The sequence below is a fragment of the Oncorhynchus masou genome, chromosome 15 (genome assembly GCF_036934945.1).
Source record: "Oncorhynchus masou masou isolate Uvic2021 chromosome 15, UVic_Omas_1.1, whole genome shotgun sequence".
In the NCBI taxonomy this organism is placed as follows: domain Eukaryota; kingdom Metazoa; phylum Chordata; class Actinopteri; order Salmoniformes; family Salmonidae; genus Oncorhynchus; species Oncorhynchus masou.
The window spans coordinates 72,416,196-72,443,556 of NC_088226.1; the positions used below are offsets into that span (position 1 = coordinate 72,416,196).

Genomic DNA, 27,361 nt, shown 5'->3' on the forward strand with positions numbered 1-27,361 from the left:
TTCTCATCTACACACAGAGACACAGAGACACATAGATCACCTCCACGTTCTCATCTACACACAGAGACACATAGATCACCTCCACGTTTTCATCTACACACATAGACACATAGATCATCTCCACGTTCTCATCTACACACAGAGACAGAGAGATACAAAGATCACCTCCACGTTCTCATCTACACACAGAGACACATACATCACCTCCACGTTCTCATCTACACACAGAGACAGAGAGATACAAAGATCACCTCCACGTTCTCATCTACACACAGAGGCACACAGATCACCTCCACGTTCTCATCTACACACAGAGACACATAGATCACCTCCACGTTCTCATCTACACACAGAGACAGAGAGATACAAAGATCACCTCCACGTTCTCATCAACACACAGAGGCACACAGATCACCTCCACGTTCTCATCTACACACAGAGACACATAGATCACCTCCACGTTCTCATCTACACACAGAGACACAGAGACACATAGATCACCTCCACGTTCTCATCTACACACAGAGACACATAGATCACCTCCACGTTCTCATCTACACACAGAGACACATACATCACCTCCACATTCTCATCTACACACAGAGACACACAGGAGACACATAGATCACCTCCACGTTCTCATCTACACACAGAGGCACACAGATCACCTCCACGTTCTCATCTACACACAGAGACACACAGAGACACATAGATCACCTCCACGTTCTCATCTACACACAGAGACACATATAGATCACCTCCACGTTCTCATCTACACACAGAGGCACACAGATCACCTCCACGTTCTCATCTACACACAGAGACACACAGAGACACATAGATCACCTCCACGTTCTCATCTACACACAGAGACACATATAGATCACCTCCACGTTCTCATCTACACACAGAGGCACATAGATCACCTCCACGTTCTCATCTACACACAGAGACACATAGATCACCTCCACGTTCTCATCTACACACAGAGACACAGAGACACATAGATCACCTCCACGTTCTCATCTACACACAGAGACACAGAGACACATAGATCACCTCCACGTTCTCATCTACACACAGAGACACATAGATCACCTCCACGTTCTCATCTACACACAGAGACACAGAGACACATAGATCACCTCCACGTTCTCATCTACACACAGAGGCACACAGATCACCTCCACGTTCTCATCTACACACAGAGACACACAGAGACACATAGATCACCTCCACGTTCTCATCTACACACAGAGACACATATAGATCACCTCCACGTTCTCATCTACACAGAGGCACACAGATCACCTCCACGTTCTCATCTACACACAGAGACACACAGAGACACATAGATCACCTCCACGTTCTCATCTACACACAGAGACACATATAGATCACCTCCACGTTCTCATCTACACACAGAGGCACATAGATCACCTCCACGTTTTCATCTACACACAGAGACACACAGATCACCTCCACGTTCTCATCTACACACAGAGACACATAGATCACCTCCACGTTCTCATCTACACACAGAGACACAGAGACACATAGATCACCTCCACGTTCTCATCTACACACAGAGACACATAGATCACCTCCACGTTTTCATCTACACACAGAGACACATAGATCACCTCCACGTTCTCATCTACACACAGAGACACATAGATCACCTCCACGTTCTCATCTACACACAGAGACAGAGAGATCACCTCCACATTCTCATCTACACACAGAGACACAGAGACACATAGATCACCTCCACGTTCTCATCTACACACAGAGACATATAGATCACCTCCACGTTCTCATCTACACACAGATACACAGAGACACATAGATCACCTCCACGTTCTCATCTACACACAGAGACACACAGATCACCTCCACGTTGTCATCTACACACAGAGACACACAGATCACCTCCACGTTGTCATCTACACACAGAGACACACAGGAGACACATAGATCACCTCCACGTTCTCATCTACACACAGAGACAGAGAGATACAAAGATCACCTCCACGTTCTCATCTACACACAGAGACACACAGAGACACACAGATCACCTCCACGTTCTCATCTACACACAGAGACACAGAGACACATAGATCACCTCCACGTTCTCATCTACACACAGAGAAACACAGACACACATATCACCTCCACGTTCTCATCTACACACAGAGACATATAGATCACCTCCACGTTCTCATCTACACACAGATACACATAGATCACCTCCACGTTCTCATCTACACACAGATACACAGAGACACATACATCACCTCCACATTCTCATCTACACACAGATACACAGAGACACATACATCACCTCCACGTTCTCATCTACACACAGAGACACACAGATCACCTCCACGTTCTCATCTACACACAGAGGCACATAGATCAACTCCACGTTCTCATCTACACACAGAGCCACATATAGATCACCATACGTTGAATACGTATTGACTCAAGACATTTAAGTTTTTCATTTTTTTAAATTAATTTCTCAAAACAAAATTCCACTTTGACATTATGGGGAATTGTATGTAGATCATACTAGCTTAGGGCTAGCTAATCTGACATAAACAGCTTGCTAGGCTTGTTTCATTTACCCTAAAGTTGTAGCTAGCTAGCGCTAGCTAATCTGACATAAACAGCTTGCTAGGCTTGTTTCATTTACCCTAAAGTTGTAGCTAGCTAGTTCTAGCTAATCTGACATAAACAGTTGTCTAGGCTTGTTACATTTACCCTAAAGTTGTAGCTAGCTAGCTCTAGCTAATCTGACATAAACAGCTTGCTAGGCTTGTTTCATTTACCCTAAAGTTGTAGCTAGCTAGCTAGCTAGCTCTAGCTAATCTGACATAAACAGCTTGCTAGGATTGTTTCATTTACCCTGAAGTTGTAGCTAGCTAGCGCTAGCTAATCTGACATAAACAGCTTGCTAGGCTTGTTTCATTTACCCTAAAGTTGTAGCTAGCTAGTTCTAGCTAATCTGACAAACAGTTGTCTAGGCTTGTTACATTTACCCTAAAGTTGTAGCTAGCTAGCTCTAGCTAATCTGACATAAACAGCTTGCTAGGCTTGTTTCATTTACCCTAAAGTTGTAGCTAGCTAGCTAGCTCTAGCTAATATGACATAAACAGCTTGCTAGGATTGTTTCATTTACACTAAAGTTGTAGCTAGCTAGCTCTAGCTAATCTGACATAAACAGTTTGCTAGGCTTGTTTCATTTAGGCTACGAAGTGATCGTGAAAGGAGGGAAATCGTTTTTTTTCACCCGATTTGTCCAACTAATCCATTCTAAAATGTAAATAAAACATGAAGAGTTTATGAAATGTCTCATCACATACCCGTTTGAAGGTTTGTGGCGAATTTGAAGAGGGGTTTAGGGCTACGCTAACGTTAGCCTCACAACTGAACTGCAGCTGTTCCTGCTTTTGAATGTCATGATGGCTCGCACTAATAACACGCAAAAAAATGCAATTGGCACCCTAGTCATGAAATATTAGTTTAACATTAGCAAAAATTATATTAATTTAGACAAAAATCATGAATAATTGAGTTTTTTCTTACAAGTGTATATGGTCAAGCATGATTTTAATCTGCGAGGGAAGGGCTACCCCTGGTGGAAAGAGGCTGTATGGCACACAATGAGTTGCAAATGCGCGTTGTACGTTATGTAGTGACACGTCAGGGTGTAACGTACAGCGTCAGAGGGGTCAGATTTTTTCCATCTTTTCTCTAATACCGTTAGTCCATTACCATGGCAATCAACGCTTGAATGGAAACAATGCCAACACAGTCACTACAGTCCCATTTGTTTTCATTGCAGCCTCGTTTGAATGCCGCGGCTGCGCACACTTGTACAGAATGGGGAGAAATCATGCTAGCTTTTGTGACATTGTCAAAACATCAGAAATACTCTTCATTGTGGTGCACAAAACAATTTCGCTAAATTGAAAATGGTACAACTAAAAGGTGTTACTATGCTTCAGTTTGGCTGGCTCCGAGCCGAAGTTGGCTAAGCAAGCCAAACGAGTTCCGTAAAAATACCTTCGTTTTTAGAAAACGTTCGTACTGTTTGTCCATTTATACACTTCCTCAAAAAAAGATAAATCAAGAAATCTGTAATAAATGTTGACGGCCTTATTCTCACAATTTTACATCTAACTAAGATGTTTGGTGCAGTATTTCTCAATGAAAACAATGTGTGACAACAAGGACTTAAAGAATCCCTACTGTTGACCAATCACCAACGAAAGGGGGGTAGTCTTCGGCTACCGAGTTCGACTTGACTCCATAAAAAACAATATGTTGTGTGCCTGAACAGCCCCCCCAAAAAACAACATGTTGTGTGCCTGAACAGCCCACCCCCAAAAAACAACATGTTGTGTGTCTGAACAGCCCCCCCAAAAAACAACATGTTGTGTGCCTGAACAGCCCCCCCAAAAAACAACATGTTGTGTGCCTGAACAGCCCCCCCCAAAAAAACAACATGTTGTGTGCCTGAACAGCCCCCCAAAAAACAACATGTTGTGTGTCTGAACAGCCCCCCCAAAAAACAACATGTTGTGTGTCTGAACAGCCCCCCCAAAAAACAACATGTTGTGTGCCTGAACAGCCCACCCCCAAAAAACAACATGTTGTGTGTCTGAACAGCCCCCCAAAAAACAACATGTTGTGTGCCTGAACAGCCCCCCAAAAAACAACATGTTGTGTGCCTGAACAGCCCCCAAAAAAACAACATGTTGTGTGCCTGAACAGCCCCCCAAAAAACAACATGTTGTGTGCCTGAACAGCCCCCCAAAACAACATGTTGTGTGCCTGAACAGCCCCCCCAAAACAACATGTTGTGTGCCTGAACAGCCCCCCAAAAACAACATGTTGTGTGCCTGAACAGCCCCCCAAAAAAAAACATGTTGTGTGCCTGAACAGCCCCCCAAAAAAACAACATGTTGTGTGCCTGAACAGCCCCCCAAAAAAAAAAAAACATGTTGTGTGCCTGAACAGCCCCCCAAAAAAACAACATGTTGTGTGCCTGAACAGCCCCCCCCCAAAAAACAACATGTTGTGTGCCTGAACAGCCCCCACAAAAAACAACATGTTGTGTGCCTGAACAGCCCCCCAAAAAACAACATGTTGTGTGCCTGAACAGCCCCCCAAAAAACAACATGTTGTGTGCCTGAACAGCCCCCCAAAAATCAAAATGTTGTGTGCCTGAACAGCCCCCCAAAAAAACAACATGTTGTGTGCCTGAACAGCCCCCCAAAACAATATGTTGTGTGCCTGAACATCCCCCCAAAAAAAACAACATGTTGTGTGCCTGAACAGCCCCCCAAAACAACATGTTGTGTGCCTGAACAGCCCCCCCCAAAAAACAACATGTTGTGTGCCTGAACAGCCCCCCCAAAAAAAACAACATGTTGTGTGCCTGAACAGCCCCCCAAAACAACATGTTGTGTGCCTGAATAGCCCCCCAAAAAAACAACATGTTGTGTGCCTGAATAGCCCCCAAAAAACAATATGTTGTGTGCCTGAACAGCCCCCCCAAAAACAACATGTTGTGTGCCTGAACAGCCCCCCCCCCCAAAAAAAAAAAACATGTTGTGTGCCTGAACAGCCCCCCAAAACAACATGTTGTGTGCCTGAACAGCCCCCCCAAAAAAAAACATGTTGTGTGCCTGAACAGCCCCCCAAAAAAACAACATGTTGTGTGCCTGAATAGCCCCCCAAAAAACAATATGTTGTGTGCCTGAACGGCCCCCCCCCCCCAAAAAAAACCTTACCGAAGTCCAAAACGAGCAACAACAAAAAACGTCACAGAACGTCGTCATAATATCTGCACGTTCTCTTCCAAACTGTTTCGGCTGGGTAGCATGCGGACGTCAAGTCTCCCTCATCAAAGAAATGTTACTATTTACGGATGGATCGTTTCAGCTTTGTTTCATTCAGACTGTTTTAGGCAATGGACAACGCAGTCCCAAAGATGGCGCTGTAACGCTGAGTTACGTCACTGGGGGGGGGTTAAATATCTGACTGCCCCAGCAGCTCTTACCGTACCTCTGACATCACACAGTCGTCCCAACTGGATGTTCTGCAGGACGTCAAAACCCTTCAGGCTGAAACGCTGCAGCTGGGAGTAGCCTGACAGAGGACACACATAGAACACGGAATACAGGGTTAGAATACGGGGAACCTAACACATAGAACACGGAATACAGGGTTAGAATACAGGGAACCTAACACATAGAACACGGAATACAGGGTTAGAATACAGGGAACCTAACACATAGAACACGGAATACAGGGTTAGAATACGGGGAACCTAACACATAGAACACGGAATACAGGGTTAGAATATGGGGAACCTAACAAATAGAACACGGAATTCAGGGTTAGAATACGGGGAACCTAACACATAGAACACGGAATACAGGGTTAGAATACGGGGAACCTAACACATAGAACACGGAATACAGGGTTAGAATATGGGGAACCTAACACATAGAACACGGAATACAGGGTTAGAATACGGGGAACCTAACACATAGAACTCAGAATACAGGGTTAGAATACAGGGAACCTAACACATAGAACTCAGAATACAGGGTTAGAATACAGGGAACCTAACACATAGAACTCAGAATACAGGGTTAGAATACAGGGAACCTAACACATAGAACACGGAATACAGGGTTAGAATACAGGGAACCTAACACATAGAACACGGAATACAGGGTTAGAATACAGGGAACCTAACACATAGAACACGGAATACAGGGTTAGAATACAGGGAACCTAACACATAGAACACGGAATACAGGGTTAGAATACGGGGAACCTAACACATAGAACACGGAATACAGGGTTAGAATACAGGGAACCTAACACATAGAACACGGAATACAGGGTTAGAATACGGGGAACCTAACACATAGAACTCAGAATACAGGGTTAGAATACAGGGAACCTAACACATAGAACTCAGAATACAGGGAACCTAACACATAGAACACGGAATACAGGGTTAGAATACGGGGAACCTAACACATAGAACACGGAATACAGGGTTAGAATACGGGGAACCTAACACATAGAACACAGAATACAGGGTTAGAATACGGTGAACCTAACACAAAGAACACGGAATACAGGGTTAGAATACGGGGAACCTAACACATAGAACACGGAATACAGGGTTAGAATACAGGGAACCTAACACATAGAACACGGAATACAGGGTTAGAATACGGGGAACCTAACACATAGAACACGGAATACAGGGTTAGAATATGGGGAACCTAACACATAGAACACGGAATTCAGGGTTAGAATACGGGGAACCTAACACATAGAACACGGAATACAGGGTTAGAATACGGGGAACCTAACACATAGAACACGGAATACAGGGTTAGAATATGGGGAACCTAACACATAGAACACGGAATACAGGGTTAGAATACGGGGAACCTAACACATAGAACTCAGAATACAGGGTTAGAATACAGGGAACCTAACACATAGAACTCAGAATACAGGGTTAGAATACAGGGAACCTAACACATAGAACTCAGAATACAGGGTTAGAATACAGGGAACCTAACACATAGAACACGGAATACAGGGTTAGAATACGGGGAACCTAACACATAGAACACGGAATACAGGGTTAGAATACGGGGAACCTAACACATAGAACACGGAATACAAGGTTAGAATATGGGGAACCTAACACATAGAACACGGAATACAGGGTTAGAATACGGGGAACCTAACACATAGAACACGGAATACAGGGTTAGAATACGGGGAACCTAACACATAGAACATGGAATACAGGGTTAGAATATGGGGAACCTAACACATAGAACACGGAATACAGGGTTAGAATACGGGGAACCTAACACATAGAACTCAGAATACAGGGTTAGAATACAGGGAACCTAACACATAGACCTCAGAATACAGGGTTAGAATACAGGGAACCTAACACATAGAACTCAGAATACAGGGTTAGAATACAGGGAACCTAACACATAGAACACGGAATACAGGGTTAGAATATGGGGAACCTAACACGTAGAACACGGAATACAGGGTTAGAATACGGGGAACCTAACACATAGAACTCAGAATACAGGGTTAGAATACAGGGAACCTAACACATAGAACTCAGAATACAGGGAACCTAACACATAGAACACGGAATACAGGGTTAGAATACGGGGAACCTAACACATAGAACACGGAATACAGGGTTAGAATACGGGGAACCTAACACATAGAACACAGAATACAGGGTTAGAATACGGTGAACCTAACACATAGAACACATAATACAGGGTTAGAATACGGGGAACCTAACACATAGAACTCAGAATACAGGGTTAGAATACAGGGAACCTAACACATAGAACACAGAATACAGGGTTAGAATACAGGGAACCTAACACATAGAACTCAGAATACAGGGTTAGAATACAGGGAACCTAACACATAGAACATGGAATACAGGGTTAGAATACAGGGAACCTAACACATAGAACACAGAATACAGGGTTAGAATACAGGGAACCTAACACATAGAACTCAGAATACAGGGTTAGAATACGGGGAACCTAACACATAGAACTCAGAATACAGGGTTAGAATACAGGGAACCTAACACATAGAACATGGAATACAGGGTTAGAATACAGGGAACCTAACACATAGAACACGGAATACAGGGTTAGAATACGGGGAACCTAACACATAGAACACGGAATACAGGGTTAGAATACGGGGAACCTAACACATAGAACACAGAATACAGGGTTAGAATACGGTGAACCTAACACATAGAACACATAATACAGGGTTAGAATACGGGGAACCTAACACATAGAACTCAGAATACAGGGTTAGAATACAGGGAACCTAACACATAGAACACAGAATACAGGGTTAGAATACAGGGAACCTAACACATAGAACTCAGAATACAGGGTTAGAATACAGGGAACCTAACACATAGAACATGGAATACAGGGTTAGAATACAGGGAACCTAACACATAGAACACAGAATACAGGGTTAGAATACAGGGAACCTAACACATAGAACTCAGAATACAGGGTTAGAATACGGGGAACCTAACACATAGAACTCAGAATACAGGGTTAGAATACAGGGAACCTAACACATAGAACTCAGAATACAGGGTTAGAATACAGGGAACCTAACACATAGAACTCAGAATACAGGGTTAGAATACAGGGAACCTAACACATAGAACATGGAATACAGGGTTAGAATACAGGGAACCTAACACATAGAACTCAGAATACAGGGTTAGAATACAGGGAACCTAACACATAGAACACAGAATACAGGGTTAGAACAGGGGGAACCCAACACATATAACACAGAATAAAGGGTTAGAACATGGGGAACCTAACACATAGAACACAGAATACAGGGTTAGAACACAGGGGAACCGAACAAACAGAACACAGGGTTACCACCTAACCCAGTCTGCCATACACAGAACACAGAACACAGGGTTACCACCTAACCCAGTCTGCCATACACAGAACACAGAACACAGGGTTACCACCTAACCCAGTCTGCCATAGACAGAACACAGGGTTACCACCTAACCCAGTCTGCCATACACAGAACACAGAACACAGGGTTACCATCTAACCCAGTCTGCCATACACAGAACACAGGGTTACCACCTAACCCAGTCTACCATACACAGAACACAGAACACAGGGTTACCACCTAACCCAGTCTGCCATACACAGAACACAGGGTTACCACCTAACCCAGTCTACCATACACAGAACACAGAACACAGGGTTACCACCTAACCCAGTCTGCCATACACAGAACACAGGGTTACCACCTAACCCAGTCTACCATACACAGAACACAGGGTTACCACCTAACCCAGTCTGCCATACACAGAACACAGGGTTACCACCTAACCCAGTCTGCCATACACAGAACACAGAACACAGGGTTACCACCTAACCCAGTCTGCCATACACAGAACACAGGGTTACCACCTAACCCAGTCTGCCATACACAGAACACAGGGTTACCACCTAACCCAGTCTGCCATACACAGAACACAGGGTTACCACCTAACCCAGTCTGCCATACACAGAACACAGGGTTACCACCTAACCCAGTCTGCCATACACAGAACACAGGGTTACCACCTAACCCAGTCTGCCATACACAGAACACAGGGTTACCATCTAACCCAGTCTGCCATACACAGAACACAGAACACAGGGTTACCACCTAACCCAGTCTGCCATACACAGAACACAGGGTTTCCACCTAACCCAGTCTACCATACACAGAACACAGGGTTACCACCTAACCCAGTCTACCATACACAGAACACAGAATACAGGGTTACCACCTAACTCAGTCTACCATACACAGAACACAGAACACAGGGTTACCACCTAACCCAGTCTGCCATACACATAACACAGAATACAGGGTTACCACCTAACTCAGTCTACCATACACAGAACACAGAACACAGGGTTACCACCTAACCCAGTCTGCCATACACATAACACAGAGTTGCCACCTAACCCAGTCTGCCATACACAGAACACAGGGTTACCACCTAACCCAGTCTGCCATACACAGAACACAGGGTTACCACCTAACCCAGTCTGCCATACACAGAACACAGAACACAGGGTTACCACCTAACCCAGTCTGCCATACACAGAACACAGAACACAGGGTTACCACCTAACACAGTCTGCCATACACAGAACACAGAGTTACCACCTAACCCAGTCTACCATACACAGAACACAGAGTTACCACCTAACCCAGTCTGCCATACACAGAACACAGGGTTACCACCTAACCCAGTCTACCATACACAGAACACAGAGTTACCACCTAACCCAGTCTGCCATACACAGAACACAGGGTTACCACCTAACCCAGTCTGCCATACACAGAACACAGAACACAGGGTTACCACCTAACCCAGTCTACCATACACAGAACACAGAACACAGGGTTACCACCTAACCCAGTCTGCCATACACAGAACACAGAACACAGGGTTACCACCTAACCCAGTCTGCCATACACAGAACACAGAACACAGGGTTACCACCTAACACAGTCTGCCATACACAGAACACAGGGTTACCATCTAACCCAGTCTGCCATACACAGAACACAGGGTTACCACCTAACCCAGTCTACCATACACAGAACACAGGGTTACCACCTAACCCAGTCTGCCATACACAGAACACAGAACACAGGGTTACCACCTAACACAGTCTGCCATACACAGAACACAGGGTTACCACCTAACCCAGTCTGCCATACACAGAACACAGGGTTACCACCTAACCCAGTCTGCCATACACAGAACACAGGGTTACAACCTAACTCAGTCTGCCATACACAGAACACAGGGTTACCACCTAACCCAGTCTGCCATACACAGAACACAGGGTTACCACCTAACCCAGTCTGCCATACACAGAACACAGGGTTACCATCTAACCCAGTCTGCCATACACAGAACACAGGGTTACCACCTAACCCAGTCTGCCATACACAGAACACAGAACACAGGGTTACCACCTAACCCAGTCTGCCATACACAGAACACAGAACACAGGGTTACCACCTAACCCAGTCTGCCATACACAGAACACAGAACACAGGGTTACCACCTAACCCAGTCTGCCATACACAGAACACAGAACACAGGGTTACCACCTAACCCAGTCTGCCATACACAGAACACAGGGTTACCATCTAACCCAGTCTGCCATACACAGAACACAGGGTTACCACCTAATCCAGTCTGCCATACACAGAACACAGGGTTACCACCTAATCCAGTCTGCCATACACAGAACACAGGGTTACCACCTAACCCAGTCTCCCATACACAGAACACAGGGTTACCACCTAATCCAGTCTGCCATACACAGAACACAGGGTTACCACCTAACACAGTCTGCCATACACAGAACACAGGGTTACCACTTAACCCAGTCTGCCATACACAGAACACAGAACACAGGGTTACCACCTAACCCAGTCTGCCATACACAGAACACAGGGTTACCACCTAATCCAGTCTGCCATACACAGAACACAGGGTTACCACTTAACCCAGTCTGCCATACACAGAACACAGAACACAGGGTTACCACCTAATCCAGTCTGCCATACACAGAACACAGGGTTACCACCTAACCCAGTCTCCCATACACAGAACACAGGGTTACCACCTAATCCAGTCTGCCATACACAGAACACAGGGTTACCACCTAATCCAGTCTGCCATACACAGAACACAGGGTTACCACCTAACCCAGTCTGCCATACACAGAACACAGGGTTACCATCTAACCCAGTCTGCCATACACAGAACACAGGGTTACCACCTAATCCAGTCTGCCATACACAGAACACAGGGTTACCACTTAATCCAGTCTGCCATACACAGAACACAGGGTTACCACCTAATCCAGTCTGCCATACACAGAACACAGGGTTACCACCTAACCCAGTCTGCCATACACAGAACACAGGGTTACCATCTAACCCAGTCTGCCATACACAGAACACAGGGTTACCACCTAATCCAGTCTGCCATACACAGAACACAGGGTTACCACCTAACCCAGTCTGCCATACACAGAACACAGAACACAGGGTTACCACCTAATCCAGTCTGCCATACACAGAACACAGAACACAGGACATAAAACCAGACAAAGACACAGCATCGTGATACTGTGCAGAGGACATCCCTGTGGGTCTGTCTGCTGGTCTGTCTGGCTGACCTGCCAGTGCAGCGAGAGAGAGAGAGAGAGAGAGACAATCCTCCGATGGATCGAGGTAATTAAATTAAATGATTGGCTTCCTGCTAATTAACAACAATGGGGTTCAACTAGCTAATTATCTTCTCCGAGCTCAACACAGCAGCACGCACACGCGCTAACACACACACACACACACACACACACACACCACTCTACTCCTCAGAGACCCGGAGGGCCCATAAAACATTACATCTGTTGGTAATTAGCTCTAATAATCATTTGAGACAATAGTTTATTAAGGGTTGACAAACGCACGCCTGATCGCAATTGAAACTCATAGTTCTTCTGTGTGTGGCCTTTCCTCGTTCAGACTAATAAAATAAAACAAGAGGCCATCTAAAAAGACCCACGACGGAAACCGTAGAAACAAGATTCCTGTAGTTCATTACCTGTAAATTATCTGGGGGGGGGGGGAAACACATCCCCTGTGTCTCGTTGAAATATATTCATTAGCTTTAACTCCTAATTCCTAAATGAAATGGCAATAGAGGGGAAAGCTTTCTGTACAGTTCCCTCACTCTCCGGCGTTCAGAATCGCACGGTCGTCTCCTCGTGGTTTTCCTGCAGAGACCACAGACCCATTTCAAGCTGTACCGGTACCAGTACCAGTCAGGTGTAGCTGTAGACAGAGCTGTCCGCAGACACCTGTACAGAGACACCTGTGTGAGGGAGAGATACCTACCTAATGATGGTATGTGTCTGTGTGAGAGATACCTACCTAATGATGAGATGTGTCTGTGTGAGAGATACCTACCTCATGATGCGATGTGTCTGTGTGAGAGATACCTACCTAATGATGGGACGTGTCTGTGTGAGAGATACCTACCTAATGATGGTATGTGTCTGTGTGAGAGATACCTACCTAATGATGAGATGTGTCTGTGTGAGAGATACCTACCTCATGATGCGATGTGTCTGTGTGAGAGATACCTACCTAATGATGGTATGTGTCTGTGTGAGAGATACCTACCTAATGATGGTATGTGTCTGTGTGAGAGATACCTACCTAATGATGGTATGTGTCTGTGTGAGAGATACCTACCTAATGATGAGATGTGTCTGTGTGAGAGAGACCTACCTCATGATGCGATGTGTCTGTGTGAGAGATACCTACCTAATGATGGTATGTGTCTGTGTGAGAGATACCTACCTAATGATGGTATGTGTCTGTGTGAGAGATACCTACCTAATGATGGGACGTGTATGATGGTCCTTCTGGAAGCCTGGATGTGTTTCCAGTTGGCTGACAGATACTGGGGGAGGACAAGAGGAACATAGATCGGTGATGCGACTGTCCTGGACACACACACACACACAATATTTCTAACGTAGAACGCGGGGAATGTTCAGAGGCGATCATTTTGTTTGTTATTTTGTGATGTCATTAAAAATGTTATGAAGGAAATACTGTAACTTGGAGTGTATACCTATTATATGAATGATGGTTTCCATACTATGGGTTGTGCATGTAATATGGAAAAACGATAAAACATTTTCTTGTTAAAACCTGTTAAGGCTCGGGACAATACTGCCCCCTTTGGATGAATTGTGTGCCCATAGTAAACTGGAACAAAATCTGTCCAAAATTGCTAATATATGCATATAATAATAATTATTGAATAGAAAACACTCTAAAGCTTCTAAAACCGTTTGAATTATGGCTGTATGTATAGCAGAACTCACAGGGCAGCCAATCTCCCAAACTATTTTTCTCATCAGGAAAGTTGGGCCAACTTTGACGTCATCGCCCCCACCCTTCCCAACCAGCTATGGATCTGGGATCAGTTTCTATGTCTTTCCGCGAGTTGTCTTCTATCAGTAGAGCGTTTAATTGTGCAAAACCCGTGAGCTTTGACCCTTTGGCAGGCAAAATACTGGGTGTCGTGAGAAAATACATGCACTTTCAGGCGCGCGTTGCGCATAGATAGCCCATTGTTCCAACTTGCACGAGAAGAACACAGTTTGTCCGGTCGATTTGAGAATTGTTTTGTACGTTATTAACATCCTAAAGCTTGATTCTGCACTTAGTTTGACCAATTTAGTCGACATATAATATGTAATTTTGAAGTTTTGATGCGCAACTGTTCGGGACCAGAAGTAATTTTGGATGCATTTCAGCTGGAACTTGTCGCATTTGCAAACACAAAGACACACGACTTGAAACCAAACGCTGTTTTGGGTAAGTATGACTCCTTCCACTACATTCTGATTGAAGACCATCAAAAGGTAAGGGAATATTTATGTTGTAATTTTGTGTTTCTGTTGACTCCAACATTAGCGGAGAAATATTGCTTACGTCTGAGCGCCGTCTCAGATTATTGAATAGGTAACGATTTCTGTAACGTTAAAAAGAAATGTGACAAAGCGATTGCATTAAGAAGCAGTGTATCTTTCTAACTATATGTAGAACGTGTATATTTAGTCAAAGTTTATGATGTGTATTGCTGTTATCTGGCGTTATCTGGCAGATTTATCTATAATTTCTCAGGTTTTTTTGCAGTTTCAGAACATGGCTCAATGTAAACGGAGATTTATGGATATAAATTGCATATTATTGAAAAAAACATAAATGTACTGAGTAACGTGTCCTATTACTGTCATCTGATGAAGATTTTCAAAAGGTTAGTGAATTATTTTTCTTTTAATCCTGCGTTTGTGGTTGCATCTTTTGTTCGACAAAATGGCTACATATCGTCTGTGTCTTTGTGGTGGTTTGATATGCATATGTGCTATGTTTTCGCCGTAAAACATTTTAGAAATCTGACTCACTGGGTAGATGAACAAGGTGTTTATCTTTCATTTGAGCTATTGGACTTGTTGGACTTGTTGTGTGGAGGTTAAATATTTCTAAGAATATTTTTGCATTCTGTGCGCCACGGTTTGAGTTGAGTGGGGGGTGTGTGGTTCCCCTTGGGGAACCTGTAGCGTGAACACGTTAAAAGTGGGATATGATTTATAGAAGAGAATTGTTTTCCATAACTTTCGCACAGTGAGTAATCACCGCCCCCAGAATGAGATCAGGGAGCGTGCATGCCTGCCGGAACCACCCCTTTCGTGGGTTAAGATGTGATCACATTAGATCAGAAAATCGTGAAGCTGCAGCTGTGCGTTTAAAATCGTTCGAACTTTGAACCTCAACACGAGGTGGAGATGATAACCTCACCTCCTGGACAATCACTGGTACGGCTGATTAGCTGTCCTAAGTAAAGTATCTTCGAAAGCAAATTTAAGTAGGACCACCATGTTACTCTGCTCAAACCATTGTATTACGATACTATCATCATCCCATTGGGGAACCATCAATATGGTTGGCTAGCCTATCATCATCCCATTGGGGAACCATCAAAATGGTTGGCTAGCCTATCATCATCCCATTGGGGAACCATCAATATGGTTGGCTAGCCTATCATCATCCCATTGGGGGACCATCAATATGGTTGGCTAGCCTATCATCATCCCATTGGGGAACCATCAATATGGTTGGCTAGCCTATCATCATCCCATTGGGGAACCATCAATATGGTTGGTTAGCCTATCATCATCCCATTGGGGAACCATCAATATGGTTGGCTAGCCTATCATCATCCCATTGGAGAACCATAAATATGGTTGGCTAGCCTATCATCATCCCATTGGGGAACCATCAATATGGTTGGCTAGCCTATCATCATCCCATTGGGGAACCATCAATATGGTTGGCTAGCCTATCATCATCCCATTGGGGAACCATCAATATGGTTAGCCTATCATCATCCCATTGGGGAACCATAAATATGGTTGGTTAGCCTATCATCATCCCATTGGGGAACCATCAATATGGTTGGTCAGCCTATCATCATCCCATTGGGGAACCATCAATATGGTTGGCTAGCCTATCATCATCCCATTGGAGAACCATCAATATGGTTGGCTAGCCTATCATCATCCCATTGGGGAACCATCAATATGGTTGGCTAGCCTATCATCATCCCATTGGGGAACCATCAATATGGTTGGTCAGCCTATCATCATCCCATTGGGGAACCATCAATATGGTTGGTCAGCCTATCATCATCCCATTGGGGAACCATCAATATGGTTGGCTAGCCTATCATCATCCCATTGGGGAACCATCAAAATGGTTGGCTAGCCTATCATCATCCCATTGGGGAACCATCAATATGGTTGGCTAGCCTATCATCATCCCATTGGGGGACCATCAATATGGTTGGCTAGCCTATCATCATCCCATTGGGGAACCATCAATATGGTTGGCTAGCCTATCATCATCCCATTGGGGAACCATCAATATGGTTGGTTAGCCTATCATCATCCCATTGGGGAACCATCAATATGGTTGGCTAGCCTATCATCATCCCATTGGAGAACCATAAATATGGTTGGCTAGCCTATCATCATCCCATTGGGGAACCATCAATATGGTTGGCTAGCCTATCATCATCCCATTGGGGAACCATCAATATGGTTGGTCAGCCTATCATCATCCCATTGGGGAACCATCAATATGGTTGGCTAGCCTATCATCATCCCATTGGAGAACCATCAATATGGTTGGCTAGCCTATCATCATCCCATTGGGGAACCATCAATATGGTTGGCTAGCCTATCATCATCCCATTGGGGAACCATCAATATGGTTGGTCAGCCTATCATCATCCCATTGGGGAACCATCAATATGGTTGGTCAGCCTATCATCATCCCATTGGGGAACCATCAATATGGTTGGCTAGCCTATCATCATCCCATTGGGGAACCATCAATATGGTTGGTTAGCCTATCATCATCCCATTGGGGAACCATCAATATGGTTGGTTAGCCTATCATCATCCCATTAGGGAACCATAAATATGGTTGGTTAGCCTATCATCATCCCATTGGGGAACCATCAATATGGTTGGTTAGCCTATCATCGTCCCATTGGGGAACCATCAATATGGTTGGTCAGCATATCATCATCCCATTGGTGAACCATCAATATGGTTGGTTAGCCTATCATCATCCCATTGGGGAACCATCAATATGGTTGGTTAGCCTATCATCGTCCCATTGGGGAACCATCAATATGGTTGGTCAGCATATCATCATCCCATTGGTGAACCATCAATATGGTTGGTTAGCCTATCATCATCCCATTGGGGAACCATCAATATGGTTGGTCACCATATCATCATCCCAATGGGGAACCATCAATATGGTTGGTTAGCCTATCATCATCCCATTGGGGAACCATCAATATGGTTGGTCAGCCTATCATCATCCCATTGGGGAACCATCAATATGGTTGGTCAGCCTATCATCATCCCATTGGGGAACCATCAATATGGTTGGTTAGCCTATCATCATCCCATTGGGGAACCATCAATATGGTTGGTTAGCCTATCATCGTCCCATTGGGGAACCATCAATATGGTTGGTCAGCATATCATCATCCCATTGGGGAACCATCAATATGGTTGGTTAGCCTATCATCATCCCATTGGGGAACCATCAATATGGTTGGTCAGCATATCATCATCCCATTGGGGAACCATCAATATGGTTGGTTAGCCTATCATCGTCCCATTGGGGAACCATCAATATGGTTGGCTAGCCTATCATCATCCCATTGGGGAACCATCAATATGGTTGGCTAGCCTATCATCATCCCATTGGGGAACCATCAATATGGTTGGCTAGCCTATCATCATCCCATTGGGGAACCATCAATATGGTTGGCTAGCCTATCATCATCCCATTGGGGAACCATCAATATGGTTGGCTAGCCTATCATCATCCCATTGGGGAACCATCAATATGGTTGGCTAGCCTATCATCATCCCATTGGGGTACCATCAATATGGTTGGCTAGCCTATCATCATCCCATTGGGGAACCATCAATATGGTTGGTTAGCCTATCAGCATCCCATTGGGGAACCATCAATATGGTTGGTCAGCCTATCATCATCCCATTGGGGAACCATCAATATGGTTGGTTAGCCTATCTTCAAAGAAGCTTCTTCAAGAGCGAATGGAAGGAAAATTAACTCTGTAGTTCAGGACGACACGACAAGTCACCGGATACTGAACAACTATGAAGAAGGACAACAGTCGAAGAGTTGTTGGAACCATTTCAGGCAATCAGAGCATTACAAGTGTGCCGTAAAAAGGCTGCCCCATTCACTGAGAGATGCCCAGCGAACCCAGGCATTTCACGTAAACACATATATGATTTCTTGCTCAAAGCGGGCAGCGGATCGTGTGCAAAGTTAATGGTCATTGTAGGTGAGAGTAGTTTCTGAATGTGGCAATGTTAAGTGTCTCTGTCCCTCTCTCTCTCTCTTCTTTAACGAGTGTCCATTTTGTTGTCATTCCGCTAGCGATCTGTTTTCAACGGATTAAGTCTCAAGTCGATAACCGATTCAGAGTGTGTGTGTTTAGCCTGTGTTCCCATTTACATTGGCTTGCGAAATTCACCCAATTGGCATTTTTCCTATTTTGTTTTCTTACAACCTGGAATTAAAATGGATTTTTGGGGGGTTTGTATCATTTCATTTACACAACATGCCTACCACTTTGAAGATGCAAAATATTTTTTATTGTGAAACAAACAAGAAATAAGACCAAAAAAAACAGAAAACTTGAGCGTGAATAACTATTCACCTCCCCAAGTCAATACTTTGTACAGCCACATTTTGCAGCAATTACAGCTCTAAGTCTCTTGGGGTATGTCTCTATAAGCTTGGCACATCTAGCCACTGGGATTTTTGCCCATTCTTCAAGGCAAAACTGCTCCAGCTCCTTCAAGTTGGATGGGTTCCGCTGGTGTGCAGCAATCTTTAAGTCATACCACAGATTCTCAATAGGATTGAGGTCTGGGCTCTGACTAGGCTATTCCAAGACATTTACATGTTTCCCCTTTAACCACTCGAGTGTTGCTTTTGAAGTATGCTTAGGGTCATTGTCCTGCTGGAAGGCGTACCTCCGTCCCAGTCTCACATCTCTGGAAGACAAACAGGTTTCCTTCAAGAATTTCCCTGTATTTAGCGCCATCCATCATCCCTTCAATTCTGACCAGTTTCCCTGCCGATGAAAAACATCCCCACAGCATGATGCTGCCACCACCATGCTTCACTGTGAGGATGGTGTTCTCGGGGTGATGAGAGGAGTTGGGTTTGCGCCAGACATAGCGTTTTCATTGATGGCCAAAAAACTAAATTTTAGTCTCATCTAACCAGAGTATCATCTTTCATATGTTTGGGGAGTCTCCCACATGCCTTTTTTTCTTTAAGCAATTGCTTTTTTCTGGCCACTCTTCTGTAATACCCAGCTCTGTGGAGTGTAAGGCTTAAAGTGGTCCCATGGACAGATTCTCCAATCTCCGCTGTGGAGCTTTGCAGCTCCTTCAGGGTTATCTTTGGTCTCTTTGTTTCCTCTCTCATTAATGCCCTCCTTGCCTGGTCTGTGAGTTTTGGTGGGCGGCCCTCTCGTCAGGTTCGTTGTGGTGCCATATTCTTTGAATTTTTTAACAATGGATTTAATTGGTGCTCTATGAGATGTTCAAAGTTTCTGATATATTTTTTTAACCCAACCCTGATCTGTACTTCTCCACAACTTTGTCCCTGCCCTGTTTGGAGAGCTCCTTGGTCTTCTTGGTGCCTCTTGCTTAGTGGTGTTGCATACTCTGGGACCTTTCAGAACAGATATATATACAGGTACAGTGGAGAGAGCTCTGGAGAGATTTTGCTGCACTGAAAGTAAAGCGGCTGAATAATTTTGCACGCCCAATTTTTCAGTTTTTGATTTGTTAAAAAAGTTTGAAATATCAAATAAATGTCGTTCCACTTCATGATTGTGTCCCACTTGTTGTTGATTCTTCACAAAAAAAATACAGTTTTATATCTTTATGTTTGAAGCCTGAAATGTGGCAAAAGGTCGCAAAGTTCAAGGGGGCCGAATACTTTCGCAAGGCACTGTATATATACTGAAATAATGTGACAGATCATGTGACACTTAAATAAAGTACACCGAACTAATTATGTGACTTCTGAAGGTAATTGGTTGCACCAGATCTTATGGTTTGCACGCACCACTTTTCCATTTATTTTTAAATTTAAACATTTTTTTGAAACAAGTTATGTTTTTCTTTTCACTTCCACAATTTGGACTATTTCATGTCCATTACATGAAATCCAAATAAAAATCCAATTAAATTACAGGTTGAAATGCAACAAAAAAGGGAAAAAAACGCCAAGGGGGATGAATACTTTTGCAAAGGCACTGTAATTAGGTAGTAAATAAATAATTAAACCAATTTGTGTATTAATGAAGGCTGTTTTTTTTAGATGCAAGGAGGTTACAACTGTCCAGAATGATGATATGATACGACGTTGTGATAAATAAATTGACTGTTTACAGGTGTGATAGGTAAAGGCCTTTTAATTAGGGAGATCGTACCTCTTTAAAAGAACCGCTCCCGTGGTGCCCCACATCCTAATGAGTTCATTGTTACATGATTCATTTAAATCGGGTAACAATTAAACATACTTAGTTAATTTGATAAATAACAGTCTTCAGATGAATGCAAAAGTCAAGTCATGACACAGAGACAGAATGACAAGTGAGATGGATATGATGCACTGACACAGACACAGACAGAGACACAGACACAGACAGAGACACAGACAGAGACACAGACACAGACAGAGACACAGACAGACAGAGACACAGACAGAGGCACAGACAGAGACACAGACACAGACACATTCAGAGACACAGATACAGACAGAGACACAGACACAGACAGAGACACATTCAGAGACACAGACAGAGACACAGACACATTCAGAGACACAGACAGAGACACAGACACAGACAGAGACACATTCAGAGACACAGACAGAGACACAGACACATTCAGAGACACAGACAGAGACACAGACACAGACAGAGACAGAGACAGAGACACAGAGAGAGACACATTCAGAGACACAGAGACACAGACACAGACACATTCAGAGACACAGATACAGACAGAGACAGAGACACAGACACAGACAGAGATAGGGACAAGGACAGAGACACAGACACAGACAGAGACACAGACACAGACAGAGACACAGACACATTCAGAGACACAGACACATTCAGAGACACAGACACATTCAGAGACAGAGACACAGACACAGACAGAGACACAGACACATTCAGAGACAGAGACAGAGACAAAGACACATTCAGAGACACAGACACATTCAGAGACAGAGACACATTCAGAGACACAGACACATTCAGAGACAGAGACACAGACAGAGACACAGACAGAGACACAGACAGAGACACAGACAGAGACACAGACAGAGACACAGACACATTCAGAGACACAGACACAGACAGAGACACAGACAGAGACACAGACAGAGACAGAGATAGGGACAAGGACAGAGACACAGACACAGACAGAGACACAGACACAGACAGAGACACAGACACATTCAGAGACACAGACACAGACAGAGACAGAGACACAGACAGAGACACAGACACAGACACAGACAAATTCAGAGACACAGACACAGACAGAGACACAGACAGAGACACAGACACAGACAGAGATAGGGACAAGGACAGAGACACAGACACATTCAGAGACACAGACACAGACAGAGACACAGACAGAGACACAGACAGAGATAGGGACAAGGACAGAGACACAGACAGAGACACAGACACAGACAGAGACACAGACAGAGACACAGACACAGACAGAGACACATACACAGACAGAGACACAGACAGAGACACAGACAGAGATAGGGACAAGGACAGAGACACAGACACAGACAGAGACACAGACACAGACAGAGATAGGGACAAGGACAGAGACACAGACACAGACAGAGACACAGACAGAGACACAGACACAGATAGGGACAAGGACAGAGACACAGACACAGACAGAGACACAGACAGAGATAGGGACAAGGACAGAGACACAGACAGAGACAGAGACACAGACACAGACAGAGATAGGGACAAGGACAGAGACACAGACAGAGACAGAGACACAGACACAGACACATTCAGAGACACAGACAGAGACACAGACACAGACAGAGACACAGACACAGACAGAGAGACAGACACAGACAGAGATAGGGACAAGGACAGAGACACAGACAGAGACACAGATACATTCAGAGACACAGACAGAGACACAGACACATTCAGAGACACAGACACAGACTCAGACAGAGACACAGACAGAGACACAGACTCAGACAGAGACACAGACAGAGACACAGACTCAGACAGAGACACAGACAGAGACACAGACACATTCAGAGACAGAGACACAGACACATTCAGAGACAGAGAAACAGACACAGACACATTCAGAGACACAGACAGAGACACATTCAGAGACACAGACAGAGACACAGACAGAGACACAGACATATTCAGAGACAGAGACACAGACACAGACAGAGACACAGACACAGACAGAGACAGAGACACATTCAGAGACAGAGACAGACAGAGACACAGACACAGACAGAGACACAGACAGAAACACAGACGTATTCAGAGACAGAGACACAGACAGAGACAGAGACACAGACAGAGACACAGACAGAGACACAGACAGAGACACAGACAGAGACACAGACAGAGACACAGACAGAAACACAGACATATTCAGAGACAGAGACAGAGACACAGACAGAGATACAGACAGAGACACAGACAGAGACACAGACACAGACAGAGACACAGACAGAGACACAGACAGAGACACAGACAGAAACACAGACATATTCAGAGACAGAGACACAGACAGAGACACAGACAGAGACACAGACAGAAACACAGACAGAAACACAGACATATTCAGAGACAGAGACACAGACAGAGACACAGACAGAGACACAGACAGAACCACAGACATATTCAGAGACAGAGACACAGACAGAGATACAGACAGAGACACTGACACAGACACAGACAGAGACACTGACACAGACAGAGACACAGACAGAGACACAGACAGAGACACAGACAGAGACACAGACAGAAACACAGACATATTCAGAGACAGAGACACAGACAGAGACACAGACAGAGACAGAGACAGAGCATCTGAAGATACATAGTGCTGTTATATCAAAACAGACGTTTAACTGAGATGTCAGACTATCAAGGGTACAGAGGATTCTCTGCTCAGTCAGAGGGGCAATATGACTGGGAGAGCATCTGGGTATGACAGACAGACGGACGGACAGACAGACAGACAGACAGACAGACAGACAGACAGACCTGGCCCCTGATGCGGTAGTTATCCAGGTGTGTCCTCTTGCTCTCCTGCAGGCTCTTCCTGACGCGGCCCAGTTGAGCGTGCATCAGCCAGGAGATGGCGATGGTCCCTGCCGCCCACTTCCTCTGGCGGTGGCGCAGGTAGGCGTTGCGGGCCCAGTGGCGCCTCCAGCAGCTCTGGATCCGTATCGCGGCAGCCTCCGTGCCTCCCTCCCCCCGGTAGCGCTGCCCTGGTCGGTGCACCAGGTCCCAAACCTCCTCTCTGTTCTCTATCACCGAGAGGAGACGCTCCACCGAGCTACTGCCTCCTCCTCCTCCGGCCCAGGACAGATCCCCGCCCTGGAGAAAAACAGGGACAGTGATCCGTAATGGGAGAGCGCCAATGAAACCTTCTGCTGTGCGCAAACCTGAACGTTGTGAAAATTCAGGGCAAATTCTAGCACGCATTTACTGTGAACACTGAGGCTGTAGCTGCTTTAAGTTACAGTTTTACTGTGAACACTGAGGCTGTACCTGCTTTAAGTTACAGTTTTACTGTGAACACTGAGGCTGTACCTGCTTTAAGTTACAGTTTTACTGTGAACACTGAGGCTGTACTCGCTTTAAGTTACAGTTTTACTGTGAACACTGAGGCTGTACCTGCTTTAAGTTACAGTTTTACTGTGAACACTGAGGCTGTACCCACTTTAAGTTACAGTTTTACTGTGAACACTGAGGCTGTACCTGCTTTAAGTTACAGTTTTACTGTGAACACTGAGGCTGTACCTGCTTTAAGTTAGTTTTACTGTGAACACTGAGGCTGTACCTGCTTTAAGTTACAGTTTTACTGTGAACACTGAGGCTGTACCTGCTTTAAGCTACAGTTTTACTGTGAACACTGAGGATGTAACTGCTTTAAGTTACAGTTTTACTGTGAACACTGAGGCTGTAGCTGCTTTAAGTTACAGTTTTACTGTGAACACTGAGGCTGTACCTGCTTTAAGTTACAGTTTTACTGTGAACACTGAGGCTGTACCTGCTTTAAGTTACAGTTTTACTGTGAACACTGAGGCTGTACTCGCTTTAAGTTACAGTTTTACTGTGAACACTGAGGCTGTACCTGCTTTAAGTTACAGTTTTACTGTGAACACTGAGGCTGTACCCACTTTAAGTTACAGTTTTACTGTGAACACTGAGGCTGTACCTGCTTTAAGTTACAGTTTTACTGTGAACACTGAGGCTGTACCTGCTTTAAGTTAGTTTTACTGTGAACACTGAGGCTGTACCTGCTTTAAGTTACAGTTTTACTGTGAACACTGAGGCTGTACCTGCTTTAAGCTACAGTTTTACTGTGAACACTGAGGATGTAACTGCTTTAAGTTACAGTTTTACTGTGAACACTGAGGCTGTAGCTGCTTTAAGTTACAGTTTTACTGTGAACACTGAGGATGTAACTGCTTTAAGTTACAGTTTTACTGTGAACACTGAGGCTGTACCTGCTTTAAGTTACAGTTTTACTGTGAACACTGAGGCTGTACCTGCTTTAAATTACAGTTTTACTGTGAACACTGAGGCTGTACCTGCTTTAAGTTACAGTTTTACTGTGAACACTGAGGCTGTACCTGCTTTAAGTTACAGTTTTACTGTGAACACTGAGGCTGTACCTGCTTTCAGCTACAGTTTTACTGTGAACACTGAGGATGTAACTGCTTTAAGTTACAGTTTTACTGTGAACACTGAGGCTGTAGCTGCTTTAAGTTACAGTTTTACTGTGAACACTGAGGATGTAACTGCTTTAAGTTACAGTTTTACTGTGAACACTGAGGCTGTACCTGCTTTAAGTTACAGTTTTACTGTGAACACTGAGGCTGTACCTGCTTTAAATTACAGTTTTACTGTGAACACTGAGGCTGTACCTGCTTTAAGTTACAGTTTTACTGTGAACACTGAGGCTGCACCTGCTTTAAGTTACAGTTTTACTGTGAACACTGAGGCTACACCTGCTTTAAGTTACAGGTTTACTGTGAACACTGAGGCTGTACCCACTAAGTTACAGTTTTACTGTGAACACTGAGGCTGTACCTGCTTTAAGTTACAGTTTTACTGTGAACACTGAGGCTGTACCTGCTTTAAGTTACAGTTTTACTGTGAACACTGAGGCTGTACCTGCTTTAAGTTACAGTTTTACTGTGAACACTGAGGCTGTACCTGCTTTAAGCTACAGTTTTACTGTGAACACTGAGGCTGTACCTGCTTTAAGCTACAGGTTTACTGTGAACACTGAGGCTGTACCTGCTTTAAGTTACAGTTTTACTGTGAACACTGAGGCTGTACCTGCTTTAAGCTACAGTTTTACTGTGAACACTGAGGCTGTACCTGCTTTAAGTTACAGTTTTACTGTGAACACTGAGGCTGTACCTGCTTTAAGTTACAGTTTTACTGTGAACACTGAGGCTGTACCCGCTTTAAGCTACAGTTTTACTGTGAACACTGAGGCTGTACCCACTTTAAGTTACAGTTTTACTGTGAACACTGAGGCTGTACCTGCTTTAAGTTACAGTTTTACTGTGAACACTGAGGCTGTACCTGCTTTCAGCTACAGTTTTACTGTGAACACTGAGGATGTAACTGCTTTAAGTTACAGTTTTACTGTGAACACTGAGGCTGTAGCTGCTTTAAGTTACAGTTTTACTGTGAACACTGAGGATGTAACTGCTTTAAGTTACAGTTTTACTGTGAACACTGAGGCTGTACCTGCTTTAAGTTACAGTTTTACTGTGAACACTGAGGCTGTACCTGCTTTAAATTACAGTTTTACTGTGAACACTGAGGCTGTACCTGCTTTAAGTTACAGTTTTACTGTGAACACTGAGGCTGCACCTGCTTTAAGTTACAGTTTTACTGTGAACACCGAGGCTACACCTGCTTTAAGTTACAGGTTTACTGTGAACACTGAGGCTGTACCCACTAAGTTACAGTTTTACTGTGAACACTGAGGCTGTACCTGCTTTAAGTTACAGTTTTACTGTGAACACTGAGGCTGTACCTGCTTTAAGTTACAGTTTTACTGTGAACACTGAGGCTGTACCTGCTTTAAGTTACAGTTTTACTGTGAACACTGAGGCTGTACCCACTTTAAGTTACAGTTTTACTGTGAACACTGAGGCTGTACCCGCTTTAAGTTAC

General features: G+C 44.3%; 1 protein-coding gene across 1 annotated transcript in view; it reads right to left on the reverse strand.

Annotated features, from left to right (window-relative positions):
• iqch (IQ motif containing H) overlaps positions 1-27,361 on the reverse strand; it is a 213,408-nt gene that overhangs the window by 122,384 nt on the left and 63,663 nt on the right. The window contains exons 10-12 of the mRNA XM_064990331.1: positions 24,200-24,535; positions 14,092-14,158; positions 6,079-6,162 (exon numbers count right to left, since the gene is read on the reverse strand). Coding sequence (XP_064846403.1) covers positions 6,079-6,162; positions 14,092-14,158; positions 24,200-24,535 — 487 coding nt within the window. The remainder of the gene's footprint in view (positions 1-6,078; positions 6,163-14,091; positions 14,159-24,199; positions 24,536-27,361) is intronic.